Source organism: Periplaneta americana, chromosome 16 (assembly GCF_040183065.1).
Source record: "Periplaneta americana isolate PAMFEO1 chromosome 16, P.americana_PAMFEO1_priV1, whole genome shotgun sequence".
NCBI classification, from domain to species: domain Eukaryota; kingdom Metazoa; phylum Arthropoda; class Insecta; order Blattodea; family Blattidae; genus Periplaneta; species Periplaneta americana.
Window position 1 is genome coordinate 139,456,905 of NC_091132.1, and position 13,837 is coordinate 139,470,741.

Here is a 13,837-nt window from a genome sequence, read left to right on the forward strand (position 1 = left end):
AATTATAGCAATGAATATAAACAATTATTATACGACTTTCCTGGTGTTGAGAAGGAAGTTACGAAATCATCAAATATTATTATTTTTTAAATTTGAATGAAAAGTTAGAATAAGTAGGACTCTGTATTTGACAATAATTTAGATAATTAAGTGTATATGAGTAAATTTCAATTATATAAATAATATTTGCCTCTTAAAATTTTATTCTATAGAAAAATATGAATGAACGATTTCAAAACTAGCATTCAATGCTTGTGCCCATAATACCCTGAATGAAAATACCCATATTTGCCTTAGTGTATTATTTCAACAAATGACCAGCCTGTCCAGCGAGTATATGCTTCAGAATCCCACCATAAGGATTATTGTTCTGTTTAAATCTACCATTCCCGCCTGTAAAATTTTTTGGTACTACTCACATATTTGTGGCAGTCATTTTGAATCATTTCCATTTAGTGACTCTGAATAGTTCATTTCTAAATAATGCAATGCTTTCCACATCCCTTCGTTACTCGCGTTAAATTCCGTAACGCCAGTACTCACCTGGATTACAATGGTAATCCACATTTGTTTTTGTTTACAGACAATGTTTAAACATTGGAATTAGATTTAAATGTTAAGAAATATATTGTTTTCAGTTATTACAGTAATAAGAATAGATATGGTACGCATAACGGAACGTATTAAATATAAATATTAATAATGAAATGGATAGTACACAAATTGCATTCAAGTGACATGTTTGCATAATATTTCAACACTGGTCGTGTCTTTGAGTCATAATTTATTGTTGCATCATAGTTATGAGTTAGTTCACTATCATAATTATGTAGGTTATCTAGCATTGTTGCTCACTCGATGTTTGAAGGTCATCTGAACTCTTGATCTCTCTTAATCTCTCCCACGGGAAACGCAAGTTCACTACTGCTGACCTTACTTACGTCATATTTGATAACCGAATACCTCACTCAGGGGTGTAGCAATGAAAAAATTCAGGGATGTAACAATCATTCTCACTTCACTTATAATATTTTACAGATGTTTTTGTGTATTGTAAGAAGGATATTGATGCACTTTCATGTTTATGTTTGCATTTCACACTTTACACACGTGAGTCTAATCTACATCTGATTCAATTATCTGAGTAGGCCTATGCATATCTTCTACACAGTTCAAACAAATTACATCTGAATGAGTAGGACAAATTCTCTTCAAGCACTGGGAACAAGATTGTCTTGTGCTCTTGTTTCTTGTTCTACCACACATGTAGCACCTACCAATACCTTCTGGCCGTGTTCCTTCTTCTTGACCTGTTTGTGGAATGCCTAACAGTTGCTCTCCTCTTCTCTTTATTTCTCTTGGAATTGTCTGTTGGGTGATACGCTCGGAAATTAGTGGCTTCATTAGGTCCAGAGCAAGGGTTTTTAGGAAGTTTTTCCGTAGAATTTTTTGTTTGTTTGCAGAATAAACAACAAGAGCATTGACACCTGCTATGTTCAGTATGTCAAAGAAAATAGTCAGAGGCCAGCGGCGTGAATTTCTGCTTACATCATAGGCTGAGCATAACTGGTCCAGGACATCCACAGCACATTTAGTTCTATTATAAAAAAATATTATTTCAGGCTTCTGGCTTCCTCCTGTTTCCTCATCCATTGCCTTATCATAATGCATGGTTGATAATGCTAACACTGTTTTGTTTTTCTTCGGTACATACGAAATAATTGTGCAGTTTTCATTGAATCCAAACAATGTACTGTTAACTTCCCTGTCTTGAGTAGTTGTGAAATGAGGAGGGATTTCTCTTTTGTTTTTTTTTCAAGGTTCCTACAAGTGTAATTTTGTCATTTTCTAGAAGATCTAAACACAGAGGTATGCTCGTGAACCAGTTATCGGTGGTCACATTTCTTCCTGTTCCTTTGATGGGATGAACCAGCCTCTTCACCACTGCATGTGCACTGTTACTTTGGTGAAATGGACCATCTGGTTGAATACCAGCATAAATTTCCAAGTTATGAGTGTAATATGTTTTCACATCCACCATAGCAAAAATTTTGATCCCATATTTTGCTGGTTTAGTAGGTATATACACTTTCATGGGACATCGTCCTCTGAATGCAACCAACTGCTCGTCTGTAGTTACATATTCGCTTGGAATGTAGCACCTTTGTGAATTCTGAACAAATAACTCGAACACTTCACGTACAGCAGCCAGTTTATCAATTTCTTTCCTTTCCTGCCTGTCATGAATGTTATCAAAGCGTAGACATCCTAACAAAAATTGGAATCTATTGTAGGTCATAGTCAGGTAAATTGACTCTATACCTGTGCCATTTTTATCCCATAGTTCTCTTACGTTCAGTCTTCCCGATTTCAAAGCACCAGCAAGATACAAAATACCTAAGAGTGCTCGAATTTCAACGTCATTTGTTAATTTGCAATCTCTGTCACGTCCGTAATTACGCTTCACTTTTTCAATATAAATATTAGTACACCTTACTATTACATTGATTATTGTCTGATCAATAAAGCAGTCAAAACACTCTGTGTGTGTCCGCGCATTTTTTGCAGCTCTTTTAGGGCCCGGTAAATGAATCACTATATTTTGTGCTCTTCTTCTCCCTCGTAGAGATACTGGTTCTTCCTGCCAAATTGTAGTGTTGTCTCTTCCCGTATAGCAGTTTCCATCATTTATAGACATTAGTCTTTCATCACCATCACCATAATCATCATCCTCCTCCTCATTGTCTTGTTCTGAATTAGAATCGTGAACTTCATTCAAAAGATCTTCTTTGTTGCTTTCATCATCACTTTCATTTTCAATGCCAACATCCAGATCTTCATCTAGCCACTTGCAAATATTGCTTGTATTTTCCGTGCCCATTGGAGCCAACTACAAAGAGGATGGAACAATATCACACACTTTTTTCATAAAGTTCCTGCATTGCATCACTCATAACCATATAAAAACTATTTCACTTACCTGAGTAAGAAACTGACGTCAGTACTCGCGTGGATTACAATGGTAATCCACTCGGAAAAACTGCGTATAACTTGATAAAACTCCGTATAACTTTCCAAAGCGTTGCGACAAATACGTCTAAACACCAGTAATGCCTCACTTAGACTGTGACGAGAAATTGCATTGACGCTCAGCTACGCAGTGCTGCAGGCGGTGACGTAATACAGGATTAAATATCAGTGGATTACTATTGTAATCCACGCGAGTACTGAAGGGTTAAGGACAGCATACCTCCTTCTTGTTCCATATATCGCTGCTGTACTTAACCATTGCACCGCTACTCCTCTTTCAATGCGTTCTAGTAAAGGTGCGTACACACTTAGCGAATGAACAACGAACGAATGATGAAGAAAAACTTCGTTGTTCGTTCGCTGTTTGGAGCAACGTTCAAATCATCAGCAAATTGTCAGAAAACATTCACGTTCGCTGATGATCCGCAATAAAGACAACGGAAATATAACTATAGGAAGCGCAGCCGTTGTTATTATTATAGGCAGTTTAACAAAAAGAAAGTTAAAAATCAAAAGGCGATGGTGGCAGACGCCACTCTACGAAAGTCGCAATCGATATAGAGGCACTGACTTGCTACATTATTTACGTCGAATGGAATCGGGATAGTCACAACTTCTGTCGCATTTCAGAAACAGACTTCGAAATGCAAAATAAGGCCAAAAATTTCCAAGAAAGATACAGGCTGGCGAGAAGCAATACCTATTCAGGAAAGACTAGCATTAACACTTCGATATCTCGCTACAGGAAATTCGTATACAATTTTAATGTATTTATTCAAGGTGTCGAAACAGCTAATTACCAGGATTGTTCCAGAAGTATGTACAGCTATAATTGAGGAACTGGAAGATTTTATTAAGGTACGACTGCAAGACAGGAGAAAGTTTCAGTACACGGATACCTCACTGACAATAATTATCTTAAAATACTAAAAAACTGGATTTGTCTGTGTCGAATGCGCATCATGCTTACGAAAAGGCACTCTTCAGTGCCAATAATTTATTTTGTGACCACAACGTTGGAACTTTGTTTTTCTGGGCGTGAATTTGTCCAAAAGAAACGATATATGTTTATACGCGAACCAAGTTGACTCGTACACTTCATCACTCTCCATTCCAGATCTTTTTGTGGACTTCTGTCTTTCCCTCCGGAGTGATGTCAGTATGGACTCAATTTTCATTTTGACTTCTGGTCCCTACAATAAACAACAAACATGTATCCACTGAAAATAAATAAACAAAAATAATTTTAAAATTTTGCGCGTGTTTGACTCGCCTATCTTGCAGCTGAACATCTTTCCAATAGCTTCCCAAACATCACATTTTCTTACTTTCTTGTGGTAAGTAGGATGCTTGGGATTCCATAAAGTTTCCTGCTCCCATGTGCATTAATAAGAGTTATAACATCGTCTTCCGTCCACTCCAGTTTCGACATCCTGTTGGTGAAATTGAACTAAGCGCTGCGTTCTGCTACGAACTACAAGCTAGTGGCAAATCCCGTCCACAACGAGTACGAACTTCCTTTGATGTACCGACAAGCGACGGATCACTTCCGAAGGCAAATCAAACGATCGGTTTGCCTTTGCTGCGACGTACACACGTACCGATTTCAATCAGCGAATACAATCGTTTGTCGTTCGTTCGTTGTTCGTTCGCTAAGTGTGTACGCACCTTAAGAGAGGAAATTTAACCCGCGCGCACAGCAATCTGCCCGCTGAACGGTCCAGCCATTTACGGACTTGAATTAATATACACCGCTGCTTGAGACATTCAGCTAGGTGTGTGGTAGCTACTCTCCAAGGAATAATTTATAAGCTTTATGTAGTACACTTTTGCACACAAACGAGAATTGATCACAATGCAAGAATTGCACCACGTAATATATAATAAATGTGTTTTTGACACGGTTTCCTGTGCAACTCTCTTTATAATCCTCCTAATGAAGGTAAGTGAAGTTTGCGCGTTTATTGTTATTGCCGGTAAAGAATTCACAGACATTTACACAATCTGTAGGTCTATATATTAAATTTTAGACATATTATAATATTTACCTACGACAACGGAAAGCTAAGACAATTCCAGGACTATAATTTGGGTAGTGGAAATGTATGATTTTATATGATACAGCATCGTAAAATAACCCAATAAAATAAAATAAAATAAATATGAGCCATATGAAGAAAAAAGGTAAGTACTGTGTATATCATAATTACCTTGTGAAACATTGGAATATACGAGAAAATGGAAGTTTGTTACTAAGATTAACACTGCTAATTTTTTTTTAAATTTCAAATATGTGAGACAAAAGATCACAAATTACCACAAATCACATCTAAATACACAAATAAAACCACAAACAATATTAAAATGTTAACACAGTCTGATTCATGTTACAGATTCTGTTTTTTCTCTCACCCTCATGTTCTTCCTGTGCTTCTTGATTATTACTGTCCAAAAAACAGACTTTGATAATACATCCTACTTTCCTCGGAAATAAACCATTAAATTTTGCAAGTCCTTTTGCTTTCTTCTTTCAATGGCAATGCTGAATTTTACTTTAGTTGACTGGGGAATAATGCATCTGAATTGGGTTTCTGGAAGTTAAATCGACTCCATATTGTGCCTTTCATAGTCTTACTTACATGGATTTTATAGATTTTTGTGAGATTCTGAATACCGTATCATTTTAGTCAGCTAGTTGAGCGATACAGGGAAATTAAACTTGGAATGCAAAAACTCTCTTATTCCATGGAGTAAGTAGAGTTCTGACTTCCACGAGTTTTATAACAGCCCCCAGAATGGAGATGAATTTCGAAATTAGTGTATTCTTGCCTTCCACGCATACGGGAAACTAAAAAGCACCATTCAGCCCATAACTCAATTTTGTAAGAAATAAGCTAGAAAGAACAATCTGAGGGAGTCAGGAGCATAGGGTTACAAGTGACATTAAAAAAAATGATTTAAGTGCATTCAGGATAAGCTAAATCGTAAAAAAATTTTAGTTGCAAAGGGATATATTTTTAACGACATCAAACAATAAAATATAACATTAAAACTTGACGGTATTTACGGAAGCTTAAACGTTTTCAGTCACATTTTTCTCAAAATTAACTACAGTGTACTTATACCCCTTCGCTTCTGAACCCCTCAATTGTGACTGAGTGACAGGTTTACAGAAAAACCATGCGGAAAAGATACGAAGAATACGAAACTTGAATCATATACGATGAAAGAGCAATGGAACGGAGAAAAATTCTCTCCGGCGCCGGGATTTGAACCCGGGTTTTCAGCTCTACGTGCTGATGCTTTATCCACTAAGCCACACCGGATACCCACCCCGGCGTCGCACAGAATCGTCTCAGATTAAGTTCGGCGCTTATTCCGTCGGATCCCGGCCAACTAGTCACTCATAACGAGTGCACCTCGGCACATGTGTGGACTTTAGTCCTACGTTCGTAGACATCTATGACGTAGTGCAGAGAGCGGCCACTAGAGGGAACCCAAGAGTTGGAACTTAATCTGAGACGATTCTGTCCGATGCCGGGGTGGGTATCCGGTGTGGCTTAGTGGATAAAGCATCAGCACGTAGAGCTGAAAACCCGGGTTCAAAATCCCGGCGCCGGAGAGAATTTTTCTCCGTTCCATTACTCTTTCATCGCATGATGACGCAGAATATCTGCATGGAAATATTATATGTACTTCGGTACATTAAAATAATATATATTGAATCATATAGCCTATCCTGACTATCGAGTCATCTGGAAATTGGAAGAGTCTGTTATGTGCAATTTATCATTATGTCAACATTTTCTAGGTTAGTTGCGTTCTTTGTGTCTTCCACAAATACTACATACACTTCTTTATTCTTCTCCAGGTATTTTTTGCCGATTGTTCGTAGTAGGTAGTCCCTTCCTGAAGCCAAACTGCTCTTCTTTCAACTGAATAAAGATTAAATTATTGTTTCATAAATAATATTTACCTACCTGTATAGTGTAATTGCATTTTAATCATATCTTAGCCGTTGTTTCAAAGCGTTGGACAAAGAGACGAGAAAACAAGGTCGAAATTCGGGCATATAAAGGTCAACTTTCCATTTCATCGAAGGGGTTTGAAGACACGAGGTGCAGACACGCGTTGATAACCCGCCTGCAACGCGGGTTGGAAGGAGGAGGGGAGGTAGAGAGCGGCGCAAGAGCTCCTATGGCCTGATTGTTGCTGTGCATGACAACTTGGACGCCTCGCCGCGCCTCGCCGGACTTCACTGAGCCACTTTTCCTCCGTTCTGCCGACAGCAAATAACTACTTGGCCTCAGACAGGTAAACCATGATGATGGGGATTCAGGTCAACAAGGTGGAGAAGAAAGGATCATCCTCTCTTTTCACTTACGGGGGGTAAGGGAGGGGGGAGAGTCAGACCAATAACGCAGGCTTATAAACAAGTGAGGTGCTAGAACGCGACTGTTATTCCATCTTATGGTTGATTCTCGTTCACAAGCACACAGATAGCTGCGATATCCAGGTAAGTCCAGTGTGGTACTTTATTGTTTTGTGACTTCGATAAACTAATACCGTGTCGTGAAAATGTGATCCAACAGTTATTTCAAAATGCGAATTGACATTAAAATAGTTAAAGATTTTTGCGGTACTTTCTCTTTTTTCGAATTTAATATGAAATTGCAAAAAATCGATTTCAGTATTTCGGAGTTTCACCCCCCCCTTGCGACATTAGGCCTACTACCGGTATTTAATGAATTTTGTTCATATTCAATATCTACATGCTAGTTCATTGGGAATGATGGTATTCACACATATTATAGCAACATTATAATATTTTAGAAATTTTATAAAATTTGACTGTCTGAAAATAGACTGTCACATTTTATCAACAATGTTATAAAATGACAAATATAATCAGTGAGGGAAGTGGGGAAAAAACACAGGCGGTATGCTACCCCAAGATTTTCCTTTGGCATACCCCGATTTAAAAAAGGCATACCCTTTCCCTTACAACATACACATACATAATAGGTTCGTTCCAACAAGCGGTTCATGGATCAGTTCATGTACGGTTCCTTTACCATCTTATGCGCATGCGCTAGTTGAGCATCTGCTGTGGGATTGAAACTGGACTGGACGCTGTTGAAACGCTTTCGCGGATCGTTATGTACTAAATCCAGAGATGCTATAACTGTGATCATCTTTGCTAAGAACGGGATGCTTATTATTATCGTTTCGCAGCTAATTCTAATTGTAGAAAATAGAATTTCGATCATTTTCTATAAAAAGATAACAAAAAATATGGAAGGCAAGAATTCCGCCAATTCAACGTCGTGTACTGGGGGACTCTCATCTAAAAATAGTTCTTTTTTTATTATTAATGTATGTACGTTATTTATTATACTTTTAATCGAAGCCGCATATTGAAATTGTAATTAACTATTTCAATACCCAAATAATTTCCATTCCCTTTCTTTTTGGCGAAAATTTAAATTAAATCTCTAGTTTTATTATTCGTCTGTACTGTCACTTTTCATCTTTAACCTCATTGATGTGAACAATCGATCATGTCTTTCTTCAGTATCCAGGAGACGTTGGTGAGCTTGTGCTCATGCGCGTCTTGCGTACTCTTCCGTACATGCCTCAATCCGCGGACTATTTCTGACCGATCCGAACCCGTGTCAAAAGCTTGTTGGAACGCCCGACTGCAGTACATGTTTCCGGTTCAGGACTGGTTCGGATTGTGTTGGAACGCGTTTTCTGTACTGCGCATGCTCACGATGGTTACGGACGGTTCCTGACTGCTGTTGGAACGAACCTGATGTATACAATTAATTGTTTCATGCAGTCAACGCGAATGTTTGGAGTTTACGCAACACATTAAATTTCTCAATAGAATAATTTCAAGTTAATTGAGTTATTTACTAGATTATTTTGCAACGCCCATTGAAACTTATCATTTAAAATAATGTTAAAGCTTCAAAGTTTCTTACTTAATTGTTAATAAAAAAAAGTGCAACAACAACAAAAATGACAGTCACTAAAATGGCAACAATGACCACCAAAAGCTACGGACCACAGCTTCTATATTTGAAATATTGCTGTTGTAAGTCTTTCAGGGGCTGACTTATCAAATAAACGTGTCTAAATACACGTTGAATACAGTTCGAGAAGGCTGTGGTTTAGATTTACGAACCAAACAGGTAGTACTCAAATTTTTATGGATCACATTTTTTCACTGACAGAATGTCATTTATCACTAACGGTATGATTTCTGACCACAGAAACCATTGGCGGTATTCCACACCGTATAATGTACCATACCATGATATAAAGTAGGCCTATAAACCGTACATCACCAAGAGAGATTGTTTAACAGAAATTGAATATTAAAGAATTTGTTTTTATTTTAAAACTTCCTAAGGCAAAAATGTATAATTCCAAGGCGCTTACTTGTATTAATTTGAAATTGTCACATAACCTGATCCGGTATTAGAACATAGCAAGAAGCGACGAAAGTTCCTAGTAATTGACACCGATTTAGCGCAAGAAGTGGTGTATGTACGTATAATGAGTGGTAAATATTTGTCAACAACCGTTTCTATAAATGGAGTCTACCTGCTTTGAATGAGGAATAACTTATTAGTTTATTACCAACTGGGACAGCAATAAATTAAGTCCATTTCTGTAAGTAAAAATAAGCATATTAGAGAAAACTCTGTTTATGCTGTTGGTAGTCATTCTAGTTCTTTAGTCGTCTTCGGAAATTGTCTGCAAATTCATGTTCATCCTTTTTACCATATAGACAATAAGTAGAGACAGTCAAAATTCTTGACTAAAAGGGGCTAAAATTCTTGGTTAAAAAGGATAAAAATTCTTGAGTAAAAAGGAAAATTTCATGAGTAAACCAGAAATTTTCACCCTGTTTTATAAAATTAGGCTATTATGTTCCTTAAGATAATTGACAATTATAATTATATATTCAAAGTTTTACGTTGACAATAATTCTAAGATACTTAACATTATTTAGCATTCAAAGTTGTATGCAGACAATAGTTCTTAAGTTTGTCATTGTAAGGTTTGTTCTTCTATTTGTTAGCACACACGAAAACTGTGAAAAAAAAAAAGTTCACAGTCAACATTAGAAACTGGAACCCATATAGTTTGGGGTGCTCCGTCCACAAAATCACTGTGATCTCCAAGTAACGACAGCAAACCTTCTCGCACTGGAAGTCCAGGACTATTTTTAACTATGTGCATTTTTCAAACATAACTTCTAAAATATCCAAATTTAGATAATGTATTTATTAATTGCTGAAAAATTGCGTCTTTTCAAGAATAACGACAGAAAATATGGTACATTCGCGATTAATAGGATTTTTGCGATTTTTCGCGACTGTTTCGCGAGTTGAAACGTGTAATTATGTGATATTTTTATGTGAACCATGTTTTAAACTATGTTTATTTGATTTTTAGGTTTTTCGCGATTTCGCGAGTCGCGAATTTTGACTCTCCAACTATAAGATTCCTTGAATAGTGCAAAGATATGAAACAAGTTCTGGCTATACAACGATACTGTAAAATTTTCCAGTGCACTCGCTGCAGGAACACCGAAAGTTGTTATGCAATCAGGAACAGAGTTCTCGAGTTAGTTCCGAAGCCGAACTTTCGGAACTCAAGTTGGTTCCAGTAAAATTTTGTCCTTAAATTTAACATTATTTGAATTGGTTCCCTATCACAGAAGTGTATTATTTATTTTATTTGCGCTTTAGCTTTCGTTTATTTTACGACGGTTAATCAACTGCGATGGTTATCTAGCGTCTGAGTGAGATGAAGGTGATAATCCCAGCGAAATGAATTGAGGGTTCATCGCCGAAAGTTATTCAACATTTGCTCTTAATGGACTGAGGGAAAACCCCCCAAAAAAAACCTCAACCAGGTAACTTGTCCCAACTAGTATTTGAATCCGGGCCCGCTCGTTTAACAGTCAGGCATGCTAATCTTTACTCCACAACGGTGGACTACATTTTTCGTGAGGTTGAACACTTTTTTAGAACGACTCGTAACTATGATATTCTAAAGAAACTTGAAAAAAGAAAAAAAAAAAAAAAAAAAGATACACGTTGTTTACTAACTCAAGCCAACGGAAGTATGACGCTATATTTCAGTGGTAACAATAGAAAACATATCAGAGTCTCAACAGAAAGAGGGTGCTTTCATAAATGTAGCTTCAGTAGTTTGTGAGGATCTGATTTCTAAAATTAGGCTGCAGAGGGATACAGTAGCAGTCTGTGAAAAATGGAAAGAAAAATGTTGTTGACTTGTGAACCAACTCCTGTACCGCCCCTTCAAGAGTATGAGAACCAACTCTAGCGCCTCCTGGAATATGGTAGGGAACCGACCAACAGATTTGGGAACCAACTCCAATACAATCGTAAGAAACATCCCTCGTTATTTTCCCGCCCTTTCGTTCTTGCATGGAGGATGCGAATGGTTTCACCTACCAATTTCTGCAGGATCACAACATTGCTGCTACTGATTCGTTTTGGACAGACTGATAGCCATAAACTCCATCTTCGAATGAATTCCAATATCAACCGTTTACACACGCAAATCGAATTTGTACACATGATAAGGAGAATATTTAAGAAACTTTTGTCACAAGACATTATACGAAAAAAAAAAAATACAAGTAATAAAAAAGTATTTCTACGTTTGTGAAGTCTTTGAATAAACATAAAAACCTTTTTATATCAAGTAGTAGTCTTATTACAGGCAAAAAAGCGGTAAAATGGCAGAAGTTAAAAGATATTAATGGCAGTACAGATGTCGTTCCTATGTGTTTGTTGTGTGGTCTACTAGTTAAAACGCGAGGCAAAACAAATGAGTTTAATTAAAGAAACACTAACGTGTGTGTCTTTTTTTTTTTCAACTTTCTTTAGTTTTACACATTAAAAGTACAAACGATGTTTTATTGCACATGGTCAAAATGCACAACACATCCTGCAGTGAGATTTTATGTGCATTTTATAAATTAAGATTTCGAACACATAGTCATTACGTCTTTACATCACCACCACAGTGTAGTATATACAGTCACGAAGCTTGGGTTTATGAGGGTACTAGGAACAATAGACTGTGCAGGTACTATTTCTCATTGTCTGTAATGAGGCGATAGTAGCGATCCTAGTGGTTAGCAACTATCTATGGATGCATATTTACTACGTATTGAGCTTCGTGACTGTATATACTAGACTGTGGTACCACACTTCCCACTGAAAGAGCCCAGTGTCATGGGGCGTCCGGAAGGATTTCATAAATTTAAGAAATTAGATGATACTATTAGAAATCGAATCCTGCATCGTTAGTCACGTGGTTGAAGCGTCATGTTTTAGATTAGCGTTACGGTATGAGCGCTGGTTCGAATTCTCATGAGGAAGAAGAAGTTCTGTCTTGAAATTTCGGCCAGTGTATAGGATCGGTATATTCCCAGCATAGTGATGTATTTGTGATCTACAGTGATTTTCCTAAGCCAATTATACATCTAGAGGGGATTTTCGTGCTAACCACACAATAGCAGTAGTAATAGTAGTAATAGTAGTAGTAGTAGTAGTAGCAGTAGCAGTAGTAGTAGTAGTAGTAGTAGTAGTGGTGGTAGTTAGTACTGGAACTCGCGAACTTCAGCTTTACAGTGTATCACTACTTTAATCAGAGCGCTGAAGCATACTTCGAATAAATTAATTGCGATAAAATTAACATCACATCTGCTATAGCCTACAGTATATATATATATATATATATATATATATATATATATATATATATATACTGGTGATTCACGAGGATTTACTGTCCCTTACGGATCTAATTTCCGACGAAATTCTGAGCAAAAATGTCATATAAACATTTGTCGTAATCTCAATATTTTCAGAATTACATTAATTTGAAGTTGTTTGTAAAATGCCATTATTCTTGAGTTTTAAGAGTAAAAAATTATTACAGATAAAGAATGAAGTATTCAAGAGTATCATTTTTTTTAATTAGCTAATATTCTGAAGCTAGAAATGTGTTGTGAATTCCATAGTTGCTTATTACAGATTTTTTTTTTTTTCGATTTTTAACTACAAAATTACATTTCCTCACGCATTTACCACAACAATAATAATTGTTACAAATCACGCCACTCTTGTAAATTCTTTAAGACTGTATATTGGGATGCATAATTAAACTGTAAAGAATTAAGAACCTAAAGTCATATGATTTGTAACAATTTTTGTGATAAGTGCGTAAGAATGATGTAATTTTAGTTAAAAATTGAAAAATAAAATCTAAACAAAGCAATTAACAGCACATTTTTGGCTTCAGAACACTAGCCAATTAAAGAAATGACACTTCTGAATAGTTCATTCTCTATTTGTAAAACTAAATAAAAAGGCATTTTATTAACAACTTCAAATTAATGTAACTCTGAAAATATTGAGATTAGGACACATGTCTATATGACTTTTTTTTCCTCAGAATGTCTTCGGAATTAAGCTCCGTAAATGACGGTGAATCCTCGTGAATTATCCTGTGTGTGTGTGTGTATATATATATATATATATATATATATATATATATATATATATATATATATTCGTTTCACGAAAAATAATGGTATGTAGAAAAGTTGTTGAAAATAATTCAATGTTACGGAAGTGTTCTTACAAAAATATTAAGTTATACAGAGTGCGCCAAAAATATTTCTTTTTTGAATGTCAAATTATATGAATTCTTACATATTTGAAATCTCCAGTTTTACATAATATAGGCC

At 36.3% G+C, this 13,837-nt stretch overlaps 2 protein-coding genes across 3 annotated transcripts in view; one reads left to right on the forward strand and one right to left on the reverse strand.

The window, feature by feature from the left end:
• Window positions 1–517: 517 nt before the first annotated feature.
• Window positions 518–3,217, reverse strand: LOC138691266 (piggyBac transposable element-derived protein 4-like). The gene is made up of 2 exons (XM_069813094.1): window positions 2,981–3,217; window positions 518–2,890 (listed from the first exon to the last, which is right to left on the reverse strand). The coding sequence occupies exon 2, from the start codon at window positions 2,879–2,881 to the stop codon at window positions 1,757–1,759; it is 1,125 nt and encodes a 374-aa protein (XP_069669195.1). The 5' UTR covers window positions 2,882–2,890; window positions 2,981–3,217; the 3' UTR covers window positions 518–1,756.
• Window positions 3,218–7,197: 3,980 nt separating this feature from the next.
• Window positions 7,198–13,837, forward strand: part of LOC138691267 (uncharacterized) — a 29,053-nt gene continuing 22,413 nt past the window's right edge. The window contains exon 1 of one of the 2 annotated variants that reach the window (XM_069813097.1): window positions 7,198–7,344. The gene's annotated coding sequence lies outside the window, so the exon portion shown is untranslated. Of the gene's footprint in view, window positions 7,345–7,391; window positions 7,547–13,837 lie in introns of those variants that run through there. The other variant, XM_069813096.1, reaches the window with a different exon arrangement.